The sequence below is a fragment of the Eublepharis macularius genome, chromosome 19 (genome assembly GCF_028583425.1).
Source record: "Eublepharis macularius isolate TG4126 chromosome 19, MPM_Emac_v1.0, whole genome shotgun sequence".
Taxonomy (NCBI): Eukaryota; Metazoa; Chordata; class Lepidosauria; order Squamata; family Eublepharidae; genus Eublepharis; species Eublepharis macularius.
The window spans coordinates 17,050,286-17,066,049 of record NC_072808.1 but is presented as its reverse complement, the minus strand read 5'-3'; the positions used below and the strand labels follow the sequence as shown (position 1 = coordinate 17,066,049).

General features: G+C 46.9%; 1 protein-coding gene across 1 annotated transcript in view; it reads right to left on the bottom strand.

Moving 5' to 3' along the window:
* DOCK6 (dedicator of cytokinesis 6) overlaps window positions 1-15,764 on the bottom strand; it is a 135,177-nt gene that overhangs the window by 26,991 nt on the left and 92,422 nt on the right. The window contains exons 33-37 of the mRNA XM_055003920.1: window positions 14,029-14,113; window positions 10,293-10,389; window positions 7,062-7,196; window positions 3,227-3,379; window positions 961-1,119 (exon numbers count right to left, since the gene is read on the bottom strand). Of these exons, the coding sequence (XP_054859895.1) occupies window positions 961-1,119; window positions 3,227-3,379; window positions 7,062-7,196; window positions 10,293-10,389; window positions 14,029-14,113 (629 nt within the window). The remainder of the gene's footprint in view (window positions 1-960; window positions 1,120-3,226; window positions 3,380-7,061; window positions 7,197-10,292; window positions 10,390-14,028; window positions 14,114-15,764) is intronic.

Below are 15,764 nucleotides of genomic sequence, written 5' to 3'. Positions count from 1 at the left end.
GCCCGGAAGTGACGATTTGCTGATCTGGATGTGACGTTTTCATGAACCAAAAGAACTGGTTCGTGAACCGGGGCAGGTTTGTTAAAGCTCATGGTTCATGGTTCGTGAAATGCGACGTACCACAAACCGCACGGTTCGGTTTTTTCCCTGTTTGTGCCCATCTCTAGTGGGGAATCACACCCAGTTCTCCAGATTAGAGTCCCTGAACTTTGGTTCAGGCTGTAAGTTATTACAGGCCTGGTTCCGGCCTAGCTAGAGAAGAATGTGCCAGCTTGTTGATTCTGAATACATACAGGTGAGTGCCGGTTCTCTGGAGATTCAACCTTGAGAGGGTGGCTCAGCTGAACGGGCCTGCGGAGAATTGATACCTGACCTCAAAGTGGCGATCAGCCTTACCCTGGGCATGTAAGAAGAGGCCACAAGAACTAAGCACTGATGTAACCCTTCCTGCCCTCCCTCTCACGAACTGCCTAAGTTCACAGGATCGGCATTGCTGTCAGATGGCCTTCTAGCCTCTGCTTAAAAACCTCCAAAGAAGGAGAGCCCACCATCTCGCGAAGAAGCCTGTTCCACTGAGGGACCGCTTTAACTGTCAGGAAGTTCTTTCTAATGTTTAGCCCCAATTTTTTAAATTTAGTTTCAACCTACTGGTTCTGGTCTGACCTTCTGGGGAAAAGGAAAACAACTCCATGCGATCTTCTATATTGCAGTCCTTCAAGTACTTGAAGATGGTTACCATATCACCTCTCAGTCATCTCCTCTCCAGGCTAAACATACCAAGCTTCTTCAACCTTTCCTCATAGAACTTGGTCTCCAGACCCCTCACTATCTTTGTTGCCCTCCTCTGTGAAAAAACAGTCACTGGCCACGTCTCTCTCAGGTCCTGAGATCTTGAAGCAGCAGCTCCAGTAGTCCAAGCACTGCAAAGAGTCTAATTTGTGGTTCTGTTTGCAATCGCACCTGCTCAGCAAAGGTGGTATCCCGCAGTTCCAGGTCCTCCTCGGCATAAGTCAGGATCGTCTTCAGTGAGCGGCGCAAGTGTTCCTCGTTGAAATTCGGTGATGTTCCCACCAGGGAGGACAGCGACATCGTGACTTGCATCTTCACTCGAGCAAAGTTCTGTGCAACGGGAATGAAGGAACAGTGACGAAGACCGGCCTTTACAGTGCAAGCCGGAATAAAGAAAATCAGTCAAGCTTACAGCTCAAAGTCACAGCCAAGGAAAACCAAAGGATACACCATCTATTCTCATAGGAGAACTGCCCCGAAATTACATCAGCCACTGATTTGTTTACAAAGATATAACTAGACATGGAAGCAAGCTGAAAGACCGCCAGTCAGGATTTCTTATCAAAATCATGGCTTCCTCATCGCAATGAAAAGAAGATTCCCCGCAGGTGCTGTTTTTACTTTCATTGACTTTTCATGGCTGAAGCACAGCAGAGTTGCCAGCTTGTACAGACAGCTGCCACCACCCCCCATCCCATCAGTGAACATCCCTAGGCTGCGGCCACCCTTTTTGATAGGAAACAGCGGGCACCATGGGAGGAGGGCGAAGGGGATGGTGAGTAAATCAGTGGATTTCTGACAGAAAGGAGCAATTTCAGAGTTGCACCTGCTTGCTAGTCATTCCTTCCAATCTAGAAATTCACACACACCCCTTCGTATTAGATAGGGAGGCAGGTTTGTGTGGCGATTGCGTAGTGAGCAAAAGAGCGCTCTCTTTACTTCTTTGAAGATCGACAGCAAGGATTCCTCTTTGCTCAAATTTGTTTTGATTCTCTCCATTTCAAAAGTGCAAGGTGTGAAGAGGTGGAGGCAAGAATGCCAGGAAGTTGTGTCCCTCAGTCGTTTGGTACTATACAATACAGGACTTCGGAGGTTCAAGCTAGCCTGAACATTGTGCCCCCCTCCAAAAGTCAGGCTTAATTACAGCAGTTTAATAAAGTAATGCAAGTGCCATCACAGCATATGATCACTCTAGAAAACCGCAAGGATCTTGTTACTTTAGAGTCCAGGTTCTGGTAAAATGGCTGAACTCTGGTTCGGAGCTGTCAGTGTTGTTGGGATTCTGGCCTAGGGCAAAAATGCGCAGGCCAGGCTGATTGGCAACACCTGCAGGCAGTTTCTGTTCCCTAGTGATTCGACCTTGGGAGACCGTCTCACAGAGCTCTATCTATGCTCTCCATTTCCCCCATACAGCTTTGCCCTGATTGGCTCTTGAGTGGCCAGATGATGTTCTGAGTTCTGAAAAGATGGCTTCTCAGCTCACCAGGTTCCTCCATCTATTCTATTCTATCCAGGGCTTTTTTCTGGGAAAAGAGGTGGTGGAACTCAGTGGTGGAACTCAGGACTGTACAATGACGTCACTTTGGGTCAGCTGGAACAAGGGGGGAGTTTTTAAAAGTTTAAATCGCCCTTGGTGAAAACGGTCACATGGCCGGTGGCCCCGCCCGCTGATCTCCAGACAGAGGGGAGTTTAGATTGCCCTCCGCGCCACTCCAGCAGAGCAGCTCCAGTGGGAGTGGCGCGGAGGGCAATCTCAACTCCCCTCTGTCTGGAGATCAGGGGGCGGGGCCACCAGCCATGTGACCGTTTTCAAGAGGTGCTGGAACTCCGTCCCACCGCGTTCCCGCTGAAAAAAAGCCCTGATTCTATCCAACTCCATGCCATCATGTGAGAGCGAGAAGCTAGAAGCTCCATGCTGCTCGTCACTTCAGCATGCCTTGTACTGCTTGGCACGGGAGCGGGCTCATACTCTAACTAAACTGGAGAAAAGCAACTAAAAATGCCAACCAGAGATGGTTAGGTAGCTGGCTCTGTAAGTTTTAGATAGGCAGATTTTTAAGTAGCAACAGTAAGGTTTATTTGTTTTATGTCTGTTGCCTGGGTTTGAGAGTTTTATGCTTTGCAACACTTCTTAAGTTAATGAACTGACGTTTTTATTTAAGCCAGTGTCTGGAATTCATAGCTTGCATGTGGGTATACCTCAGAACGGACCCAGAGATGGAAAAGTCTCACAAACAAAATGAATGGGTGCTTCCTTCCGGCCTGATTGCTGGAGTGGCTGTTATCAGAGTCCAGAATTAGGAGGCCAGGGGACCTGGTTCATATAAGAATCCTTGGCTAAATAAGCGGTCTGGATCCTGGCTGTTATGCAGCAGCCTCTGGGGAGAAGATAAAGCAAGATAGGTCTGGGTGCTTCCCGACACCCACTCGCACTTACGTTGCCGATCTCGAAGTTCTGTCGCATCAGCAAGTAGAGAGAGGCGCTTGCGTGGGCTCGGATGGTGCCCACCCTGCTACTGCAATGTCGCAGGAGCCTCAGACACAGGTCGGCACAGAGTTCTGTGTCCTCCTCGAAAAGCATTTCAGGGAACTGCAAACAAGAGACTCTTTAAACAATCACAGGCTACTTCTACAGGAGAAAATACCCACTGTTTCTTTGGAATGAGTTAGACCGCGCAGTATCTGAAAGAAATGACTCGCGATTTTGGGACTTGGTTGCATTCAAAAGAAGTTCCCTCTACTGCCATATTGATTCATTTATTCCAGGCCACGTCTGGTCTTCTTACTATAATAAAGTCTTCGGGCCTCAATATCCCCAACCAGAGGGAACTTGGACTTGCCAGCAGGTTGTACATCAGGATTCTCTGGACCTGCCAGAATGGGCACCAGTTTCCAAAGCTGAAATTAGAGGACTAACTGCCTCATTACCCACTGGAAAATCTCCAGGTGAGGATATGTTACCACCTGAACTGTATAAAGCCTTCCAAGACTGGTGGGCCCCAGTACTGGCCAGGGTGTTTACTCAAATTAATGGTTCAGGCCTAATCCCCTCCGGATGGAAGCGGAGCATAGTGGTACCTATTCTTGGCAGCCCCATGAGGTTGTGATTCATATGTCTCCTGTATTCTTCCTCACTCTGGTGAGATAGAGAAAATAAAAAAACAAAACCTCATTTGCTCTGCCTCATTGGGGAAACCACAGGATGGAGGCTCCATGTGGACGTTTCACCCTCAGCCAATCCGGGCGGGGATGGAGCTAAATTCTGCCTTCAAAATGGCAGCCCTAAGCACCACATTCCTCTCCCTCCCTTTTTAGGCATTTGATTTATCTTTATTGTGTTTTACTTTGCTTTATACCCCACTTTTCTCCCCAAAGGGGAACCAAGGTGGCTTACATAATTCTCCTCTCCTCCATTTTATCCACACAACATCCCTCTGAGGTAGGTTGTGCTGAGAATATGCATCTGGCCCGAGGTCAACCACAGCTGAGATGCAGGGTAGCTTTATACATTCCTCAATTGGGGGCTTCTGGGGATGCTGAGGGAAGGGCCCCCGGTGTGACTATCGTCTCAGCATTTCTGAGCTGATGTGCTGGAGGGGCAAGAGATGTTATCCCCGCCTGCTTCTACCCCACTGGTTGCTGCATCTGTGGTGGAGCCCCCCCCCACCTTGTGAAAGCAGTCCTACATTAACCAACGATGGCAAACAAGGCAATATATACTCCCCCAATCCCAATCCTAGCCATTTAATCGTGTCCGATCCTTGGCTACTCTGTAGATCGTATCCCTCCAGGCCTTTCTGTCTCTGACTGCTTCTTTCAATTCCTTCATGTTCAGTCCAGTGTCTTTCCTGATGGTATCCAGCCAGCGGGTTTTTGGTCTTCCTCTCTTCCTCATTCCACTCACCATTCCTAGCATCACTGATGTTTCTAGTGAGTTGGCCCGCATTACGTGCCCGAAATAGCTGAGCTTCTGCTATTTACTTCTTCTATTTGCTTCTGCAATATATGCTAGAAGCATATAAATCAAAATCTCAAAAAAAATTAAAAACTAAGATAGTAAAAAAGAGTGGCAAAATTTAAAATTAAAAACCTTTTGTAAATCGTGACGAAAGTATACCAAGGGGAGCTTGGCAGGTTTCTATAGGAAGTCTGTTCCACATAAAAGGTAAAGGTAGTCCCCTGTGCATGGGGACTACATCGCATCATGATGTTTTCTTGGCAGACTTCTGTTACGGGGTAGTTTGCCATTGCCTTCCCCAGTCATCTGCAGTTTACCCCCAGGAAACTGTTCCACATATTGATTCACTGAGAGCCAGTTTGGTGTAGTGGTTAAGAGCAGCGGGACTCTAATCTGGAGAACGGGGTTTGATTCCCCACTCCTACACTTGAAGCCAGCTGGGTGACCTTGGGTCAGTCACAGCTTCTCAGAGCTCTCTCAGCATGTTGTTGTGGTGATAATAATGACATACTTTGTAAACTGCTCTGAGTGGGCGTTAAGTTGTCCTGAAGGGCGGTATATAAATTGAATGTTGTTGTTGTTACAATTATTATTATTAAAATATTTATATCTCACTTTTCCTCTTGGCTCAAGATGGCTGACAAAATACCATTTAAAACATACAAAATAAAGCCCCAAATAACACTGCCTCTCATTCCCCGCCCCCCCGCAATCAGGCAATTTATTTATTTATTTATTTATTTATTTATTTATTTATTTATTTATTTATTTATTTATTTATTTATTTGAAACTCTTGATATTCTGACCATTCTCCCCAGTTTCTCTGAACCCACCGCAGGTAACAACAATATAAACAATATACAAACATTAAAACAACAAATATAACAAATATTAAAAGCTGTTTTATAAACACCTTCTGCTCACACCAGGAAGGCACCAAGAGAAAAAGCTTCTTGTCTCTTTAATACTGACTGAGGGGGGAAGTTATCTGCCTGGGGTTTTTTTTCTGGCTTTTTCAAACTGCCTCCCTCATGAGACACCTGCAGTCTGTACCCCATATCTAGCTAAAACGTCTGCTCTAGAAAATCTTAAGGAAAAGATCCTGGTACTCTCCAGCAGGTTGTAAAGAGAAAGGAATGTGGTAGAGAAGAGTTAACGGCCAGATGGTTTCATTCACCATGCAGGTGTTGTGCCTGTACACCCACCGGGGCCTTCTTCAACTCAGCTGCCAATGAAAAGCAGAGCTGGGGGGAGCCTGGACCGATTCAGCTCGCTATCTCCCTCCACTGTTGTCGTTGGGGTAGAACCCTATGTCTTGCTCAAGAAGTGTGTGTCTGGGGGGGAGAGGCCAGCCCCCCTGGACTTGACTCCCTGACCCCGACCTGGCAGCGGCAGCACAAGGTCCCAGGAGTTGGAGGGTGATGCGGTGATAGCCTCAATGGCTCAGGAAGGTGGGCAGCAGCTAGGGCAGGGAGGCGAGCCGGCGAACCCTGAGGGAGCCACGGGCCATCCCGCTGAGATGGCACAGCTGAGGCTGGGACTGAGGATTGGCCGGAAGCCTTGAGGGAGCCAGGGAGCAGCCCCGAGGCAGCAGAGGGCCCCGGAGGCACGGCCAGGCTCAGCAGAACGCCAACAGAGCCAGGAGGAGCGTCTCAAGCTGGCACCACAGCAGTGCTGAGGCCACTGCAGGAAGAACTACAGTGGCACAAGCTCCAGCTGGGCTGGCCAAGAGACTGGCTTCCCAGAGCGGCCAGGACCGACAGCCCTGCCATGCCCAATGAAGTGGGCTGGCCAGCCCCACCAGGGCAGAGAGGGAGGGTGAAGGCAGGGCAAAAGGCCAGTAGGTGCTTCACCAGAGGCAGGGAGAGGCCAGCTGACCAGGCAATCAGGGCAAGGGCGGGGGGACGCCTTCAGAAGGGCTATTTAAGGGTAGTTGTCAGGGTGGCCAATGAGGAGCAGATGGGAGGGGATGGCGGTTAAGAGGCGCCGAGAGAGAGAGAGAGAGAGAGAGAGAGAGAGAGAGAGAGAGAGAGAGAGAGAGAGAGAGAGAGAGAGCACAGCAGAAGTGTGGCAAGGCTGAGAGACCGTTGTAAGCTCACTGCGCCAACCCCACGGAGGGAGAGAGGGAGCCAGGGTGGCGTGAACCCCCTTCCTCCCCCCAATTCTGAGGCCATTCCTGCGGCATGCACCGAGAATACATCATGCTGGAGGGGAGCCCCCCCCAGGCTCCGACAACCCCATTGCAGAGCCTGACAAAGTCAACGCAAGTTTCTAATCATGATCTCCAGAGCTTGAGAACGCACGTCCACTTACCTTGCTGACTAACGCTCTTTGGGTGGCAAAGCAATGCTGCAGAAAGCTGGCGCTAGGGGTACATGCCATGCTGTGAAGAAGCACCCTCAGCACCCCGCTCAGGACGCTCTCCTTGGCTTCGGATAAGATCACCGTCTGCAGGAAGAAAGGGCAAGGAACGGGGAAGAACGAGGACCGACAAGCTCTCTGCATGAAGCGACCAGGCTATACTGAGGTCCTGTTTGTAAATTGGTGATCCAACGAGAGCTCCCTCTGAACCCTTCTGTGTTCAGACATCCCGACAAACTCAGGCTGTTTTCACACTGCTTACCGGCCACAGAACATCGCGGCAAGCTCCCGGAACGACAGCGTCTTCCTCGTGCAATTTTGCACGAGAACTGTTCTCGTGCGAAATTGCACCAGGAAAACACTGTCGTTCCAGGAGCTTGCCGCGATGTTCTGTGGCTGGGAAGCAGTGTGGAAACGGCCGCAAATTAAACACAATCGGTCAGTGTCATGCACAAACACAGCTTCTTTACTGTGCTCATGGGAGCTGCTTGTGTCTCCCTCTGCTGCGCACAGAACCTTAATGAAGATTTTAAGCTTTGATCCCACTTTAGTTATAATTATAATTATAATTTATAATTTAGTTATATAATTATAATTATAATTACACCAATACCTGGCTGATATTTAGGTCTCTGGTGGAAACTTGTATCAGCTAAGCAAGGCCAACCAATGATAACATGTGATCTTTATTTATTATTGATTGTGTTGTGTGAAATTTGAATAATAGTAGTAGTAGTAATAACTGCACTTATATACTTCCCTTCTATACAGATTAGTGCCCCACCCAGAGCAGTGAACAAGTTAGTGTTATTATTATCCCCCACAATAAAGCTGGGGAGCTGGGGCTGAGAGGCGTGGCTTACATAAGGCCACTTACTGAGCTCATGGCAGTAGTGGGATTCGAACCAGTAGAGTGCTGATTCGCAGCCGAACCACTTAACCACTGTGCTACAGCAGCTCTAGAATCCCAGCTTCCTGGGGGGACATGAATTTCAAGCAGGGCCTTTTTTTGTGCTGGTAGAGCATACCATCACCTCTTTCTGGTTTGCAAAGAGGCCAGGCAGATGGGGCTGCAGAGTAGGCGCGACAGAGTATATCAGCTTCCCTGTTGCCTTCTCTGTAGTCCCAGCTGATGTCTTCTAAAAAAGCTGGCAGATAGGGCAGCGGGAGGGACCGCAGAGAAGGCAACAGGGCAGCTGTTATACTCTGTCGCGCCCAATGATGACATCATCAGCGGGCACAAGAGAGTAGATGGGCTGCCCAGTTGTCTTCTCTGCAAGCCTCCATTGTGAGTACCAGCACTTTTTTTAAAAAAACACTGATTTTTAAGCAATTTTTATCACACTTGCTTCTGAAAATGGACTTGAAGCCTCTTTGGTTGAGAGATTAGAGACTTGGGGGTGGGGATTGTTGCTCTGGAATTTTAATTGTTTTATTATCTCTTGGATTCATGGCTCTGGCTGGCAAAAGTTGTTCCAAAATCCAGATCCAAAACCAAACCACAATCCACGTATTACCTTTAATTAGGACCAGCTGCAATGTCACGAAACGGTGTGTTCGCTTTTGAGTTCACCAGAATTCTTCCTCAGGCTGGAGCTTACAAAATTAAAAATTAAAAAGGGAAGGGAGAGAGGAAGTGACGGTCCGGGCCGTGATTCTAAAGTCCTTCTTTCACCAGATATCTCTGTATGCAGCAACTTGGAGCCTGAATCTTCTTTGCCTATCAGAAAACCCTCATGTGCCAGCATGAGGAGACGTTCGCATCATAGCTTGACAAAATCTGCTTAAAATCTGCTTTTCCACTTTTTTTGTACTTTGTAACATCTGGCCTGATGAAGAGCTCTTGGGAACCCAAAAACCTGCAAATAGTTATGTTTCATTGGGGTGGTCCTAATAAAAAGTATTACGTGGAGTGTGCTTTGGCATCCTAAGACATAAAAGGCAAATCGTGCTGCCGATGACTCACTTCTTATCCCCGTGCAGGCGAACTCACAGGGATAAAAAGTGAGTCATCGGCAACAGACTTACCAGGCCACGAGAGCCCAGAGATGGAGTCTGAGGCCACGGACTCAGCTGGGGTGCAGGGGGAAGACAGGCCACCGCCAGAGCAGCCAGTGGAGCCATGCTGGCCCCTCCTGGGCTTTGGCCACTGGGCCAGGCCCAGTGAGGAGATGCGCTGGCCTCTCTTGGCTTCGGCCACCAGCAGGGCACAGTGACAAGATACGCCGGCCTGAGCAGCTGCCAGAGCAACCAGCAGAGCGACGCCAGTCCCTCCGGGGCCTCAGCTGCTGGCCTATGCCAGGGATGGCACAGGCCAACCCAAGGGCAGCAGCAGCCAAGAGAACAGCTGGCCACACCACACCATCACTCTCTGAACCGCAGATGCTGGCCCGAGTGGCAGCAGGGGCAGCAGGAGCCTTGGCATGGAGGGCCAAGTGTGTGGCCAGGGCACCAGGTTTTCTAGAGCCTGTTGTTTATACAACAGGCTTGGTTGCTAGTTTCTAGATAATTCTCCAAGTGGTCATCTGTGCATTCATGCCAATGGGAACTGAAGCCTGCGCAGAGGCAATGAACTTCATGGGGCATGCCTCAAATGCTGCTGCCTCACTCAGTTCATACGCAGAAATGATGCTGCCTATACTCTCCCTTCTTGGGGGCTCTGATGTGCCCCCTTTCCTCTGCTCAGCTTCTGCGTTCCGCCCACTGATGCTTACTCCCTTTGGGGCTTCTTTGCTTGGGAGTGTTTTTCAGCAGAACCACAAAGAGAAGGAAAGATTCCAAGAATGAATTAGGAGCAGAACTAAAAATGTTGTCCTGCAAATAAAATACAGTAAATTTTACCACCACTACACACACCCAGTGCGTCTGAAATCTTTCCTCCTTTTTTGTGATTTTTGTAGGGCATGGCCCACTCTTTTTCATTTCACGTTTCTGAGCAGAAGCTTGCAACTTGCTTCTGCAAGATATGACTGATCTGGAAAGGGCCCTGCTGCTTTTCTGGGGTGTTTTGAGCCTAGAGAGCAAGAGAGGGAGAGAGAAGCACAGCAGACTGGAAGCCCAAACGATGCCTACTGCATTCCCAATGGATCCTGCTGCAGTCAGAACTATCTCAAAGTCTTGCACCTGTGGGATGGCACAAAGCTACAGGAGACGGGACCTCTTGTGACCCCAGTTAGATCTTACCTGTACAATGATTTCCAGGGTGTCTAGCACCACCATGTTGGCCTCGGTGGCCAAATTCCCATCCACCACAGCCTCGTGTTCCATTTCATCTTTGGACCTGAGTACAGACAAGGAAGATTATGCTGAGACATCCAATATCAATTTTGGCCTACCAGGTTATTTAGCAATTTTCTATACAATGTTTCTTTAAATGGTACAGCCCAAAGGGTAGGTTTGCCAGTACCCCACTGTGGGCAGGGGATCCCCCACTCCCACCCTCCACCCCCTGCCCTCGCTTACCTGGCCGGCGGGGGGGAAAGCAAGAAAACATGTCTGCTGGGGGCACACTCCTGTGCACTGTGGGAGTGCCTGACTCGGCCCATTTCGGGCTGAAATTGGCCCTCTGCAGGAGCACTGTAGGGGTAGACATGACGGGCCCTGGAGTGTTCCTGTGCTCCATAGCAGGCTGATTTTAGCCCAAAATGTGCCCGATTTGGCCCAATTCAGTTCCAAACAAACCTACATCAGCCCGCTGTGGAGCGCAGGAGCGTGGCACATAGCCTGTGTGATAACGCCACTTCCTGTGTGATGATGTCATCGTGTAGCCCCAGGAGCATGCAAGTGAGCATGCATCAGTAAGGTACGTGCCAGGTCTCCAACCCCAGTTGTAACTGTTCTCCTTTCCCCACGATGATGATAATAATAACAACAACAATCTGTTTATATACCGCTGTTCTGGAAGGATTAGTGCCCACTCAGAGCAGTGAACAAAGACAGTGTTGGTTGTTGTGATTTTCTGGGCTGTATAGCCGTGGTCTTGGCATTGTAGTCCCTGACGTTTCGCCAGCAGCTGGGGCTGGCATCTTCAGAGGTGTAGCACCGAAAGACAGAGATCTCTCAGTGTCACAGTGTGGAAAAGATGTTGGCAGGTCATTTATATCTACTCAGGAGGGGTGGGGGTTCAACAGGAAAGAAAAGACTTTAAGAATGAATAGAGCATGGTTTCCAGTCCTGAAAAACACCAGGCTAACAAAACACTCTATACCCGACAATAGCCCTGCAGAGAAGATTAGCACATCAAGCACCAATCCATATACAAAAGAACCTCCTCAGGATACAGTGAAGCCTCCTTTTATTAGCATTCCACACCCTGGGAAACTCTTACAGGATGACTCAGCCCAACCCCACCCCTCCTGAGTAGATATAAATGACCTGCCAACATCTTTTCCACACTGTGACACTGAGAGATCTCTGTCTTTTGGTGCTACACCTCTGAAGATGCCAGCCACAGCTGCTGGCGAAACGTCAGGAACTACAATGCCAAGACCACGGCTATACAGCCCGGAAAATCCACAACAACCATCGCTCTCCAGCCGTGAAAGCCTTCGACAATATAAAGACAGTGTTATTATTATCCTCACAATACAGCTGGGGAGCGGGGGCTGAGAGGAGTGGCTGACTCAAGGCCACCTCCTGAGCTCATGGCAGTCGTGGGATTCGAACCAGCAGAGTGCTGAATCGCAGCTGAACGACTTAACCACTGTGCTACAGCAGCTCTGCTAATGATAAGACCTAAGAAGTCAAAGCCACTTTGGCCTCCAAGCAACTGCCGGTTGGACCCAGCCAGAGCCCATTCCCACGGCCAGCTCCCACCCACCAGAATCAGCAAGAGAATAAAGAATTTTAAAAAGAAAGATGGGAGAAGAGACATGTCCATACATATTAAGTGTTTGGAGAAAGTATATAGGAGCTGAATGGTTTTGTGTGATGGTCCAGTTTCCAGTAGAATTGTTGCTCAATTGGCACTTAGCGGACAAAAACAAGAGGGGAAAAATCCCAACCTGATGAGCAAGTCAGGAACCAACAAGGTTGAGTGACCAGGAACATACAAAATATTAAAGGAATATAATTATTTACTGCACATTGCAGAAATGATTAAAAGCCATGGAACAAAGTTAAAGACCTAGAGACCTTAGTAACATCGGTTACACGTTTAAGACTAACCCATTTTATTGTAGCATAAGCTTTCGAGAATCACGTTCTCTTCGTCAGATAACTCCTCTGGATCAGTTACACGGAGTCACAAGATTGTTGACGCATATGAAAGAACCAAATTGCAAAGTTGATTGCACATATACAGAGATTAAATGCATTTTGGACCTCTGGGCCTTCCTCAGTGGTCTAATTTGTTATTACACACCCATAAAAATTATGACTCATAAATATAAAATATTGCTGGTTCAGGCCGGGTAGTTAAAATATGGAACCTAAAATTAAAAACAGAAATAAACAAACTGGTGCAAGTCAATTCCAGAATGCTGTCAAAAATATTACTATATGTAGTTAAAATAAAACATAGTGGCACTTACATTTATAGCCCCCAACATAAGTCACTTGTTGTTAATGTCTTCAAAAGATACTTAGAAGAGGTGTTCTTGGTTTAAAACTTGATTCCATGGTTTTTATTCATTTTTGCACTGTGCAATAAATAATTCTATTTCTTTAGTATTTTATATGCTCTTGGCTGCACTTACAACGGAGATTCCACATGGCAGAGGGTAATCGGGTTTTTCACCCTTCTTAGCTGTGGTTTCCATTTCATGTCAGATGCAGATAGCATTGCTCCCCCCCCCACATTGTTACATGCCACCATCATGATTCTCTGTCCAACTTTTTTTTAAAAAAAATAGTGAATGTGTTTAAAAAACCCTGAACATTTGCTTGGCATGGCTTCAGAATAATGCAATACTTAGATCTTTTGGAGACGCTAATTGTTGGAAGGTACCTGGTTTCTCACTGCGGACATCTACACTGAAAAGACAAATTGCCTTTTGAGAAAGGGAGAAAGCACTTTAGAAACTGAATTTGAAAAATCCGGATTTTTTTTTAGTGCACACCTGTACTTCTGATTGGCCACTGGAGATCCAAGTGGCTGTGCAGATTAAAATAGCATTCTGTCAACTGCAGCTGCAAGCAGAGTGTTGGTTTTATTCTTTCACTCCTTTTTCCCAGTGTATTTTTAATACCCCTCATCTCTCCTGAACTTAGGCTTCCTCTGTGTGTTCGGCTCTACCTCTTGTGGCAGCCATTGCGTGGTTGTCTCTGTCTCCTGTGGCAGCCATTTTGTGTTTGCATCCATCACCCTCTTCCAGAATTCCAAAGATGCCCACAGAGTCAAAAAGGTTGGGGACCCCTGATCTAGCACTAAACCTCAACATCATTCATTGAGGAAGCTCTTTGGGAATTCAATGCTGCAAAATTAGATGCGGTGGTTACTACTTTCAATTTTTTTTAAAGTGTTGGACAGATTCACAGAAGATCAGTCTACGAGCTAAATATCCAGTCAGATAAATTATACTTCTGAATATCAGCTCTGGGGGTGTAGAGCTGAAAAGGTTCAGGGGGTCTGCTCCCTAAGCCGTTAGGAAAATGGAAAGAAATGCTTTCTTTTGCTTCAGGGACACTGACAGGTGTTCAATTAATCCTTCCTTCTTTTCCCTTTAAAGAAGATAGCTTCTGCACTTGAGCATACATGACTATTTTCTCTTAAGGGAGATAAACAAAAATGTACTCCCACACCCCAATTACATAAGACCACTTTACACACTTCTGTTGTAGGATCGCAACTAAGGAAAGAAGTACCTCCAATGTTGAAACAATGAATATCTGAATGGTATTAGAAATAGCACCGAAGGGAGGGGGACTGTACGATATTCGTTATTTTCCCCCGCCCGCCAAGAGCTGCCCGTAAACGCACTTGTCCACTTTGTCTGAATGCTGCCTCCAGTGGGCTATATTCTTCCTCCAGCGAACATTCTCGTGGTTTCCAAATGGGCTGCGCTCTGAGGAGGAAGGCCAAAAAGCATTGGAGAGGTTCACAAAAACAATTAAATCAGATTATAAATAAAGGGGAGCAGGCAGGAGGTTCTCGGACCTTTTCTCCAGGACAAAATGCTCACTCAATAGCCCAGCAGCAGTGGGCAGAAAAACTGGAAGTAAAAATGGGGATATTACACGATTCACCATTTCTACAAGCAATCTGCGCCATACCCAATGAGTATTTCAGGGGAAATGCTCTCTCTCTATCGGCAGTTTATTTTCTTAATTATATATCTACTAGCAACAGAGTCTGTTTTTTTCAAAAAAGGGCCCTAGAAAACCCAGGAACACTGGACTTCCCACAGCTGCAGCTCCCTCCAGAGGGGTGGGCTTGCCTGGCCGTCCCACTGCCATGGCTCCCTCCGGAGGGGCTGGTGGGCTCGCCTGGCCATCCCGCCACTGTGGCTTCCGCTAGAGGCTGCATTGGCCACAGCACACTTTTTATCCTGATGCTCCTGCGCAGGCGCACCAGGATAAAAAGTGTGTTGTCGCCAATACGGCTTGCCTTTTATATAGAAAGATATTACACACCCTCCTCGTATAAATAATGGCATCTCGTTATATGTCCATACTCTTGCAAAAGATTAAGGAAACATCTGAAATAGACATTTTAATTTAAGGGGGGAAATCCCTCACCACAAATCAGAATACTTATTTTTTTCCTAGTTTTAGTATTGGAAAACTGCAAGAACAATGGATTGTGAATTTTCAACGCCAGCTACGAATGTTTTCCCCAAATGGGAAAAAACCCCATATATTTAAAAACCTTCTCTCCAAAGGAAAGTAGTAAGACAAATAATATGTTAGTTGAGACATGGAACAAAGAATGTATACCACCCACCCCCAGCCAGATTGGCTAACATGGATCAGGCAGGATCCACTGGAGGTATTAGAAACAGGTAGGTACTCTCATATTTGTATTGGTGAATGGGTTTTGGAAGCTGCTTTGGATAATTGAAAGGATCTTGAGATATAAAATATCACATGACTCCAGGACGAGTCTATAAGATCAGGCATATGAGGGAAATGCATAAATATTTAGTATGCAATTTGTTAACATCAGCATGGTTGCTTTCACACCCTTTGGATAATGCACTTTCGCAAATTGTTTGCAACTGGATTTTCTTGTTTCGCACAGGAAAATCTCGTTGCAAATGAATGCTAAAGTGTATTGAATGTGCAGTATCAAAAATGTGCAAAAGCAGCAAAAAAACAAGAAACAGAAAATTCTGCCTTATACAGAGAACTGGATCAGGAAATGGTAACATTAGATGCTAATGGACAACCTGACAGCTTATAAACACAAAGGTGGAAAAGAAGAGATTCCTCACTGAATTTATTCATCTCAAACGGGCAGCCATTTGTAGAATCAGGTTAAACCAGAAGAAAATGTAAGATTAAACCAGAGGAAAATGTATGATTAGAAGGTTTGTTATGCATAATGCTGATAGCGGTGGATTATTAAGAGAATTATTTCAATCGGTTGCTTCCTATACATTTTCCCGTTATTCCTGTGTCATTATGACTTAATTTGTTGTGTTAGAGAAATATATTTTATACTTTCCTCAAATTTAAATAAAACTATTTCAAAAGACTAGGACAAAGGATATAGCA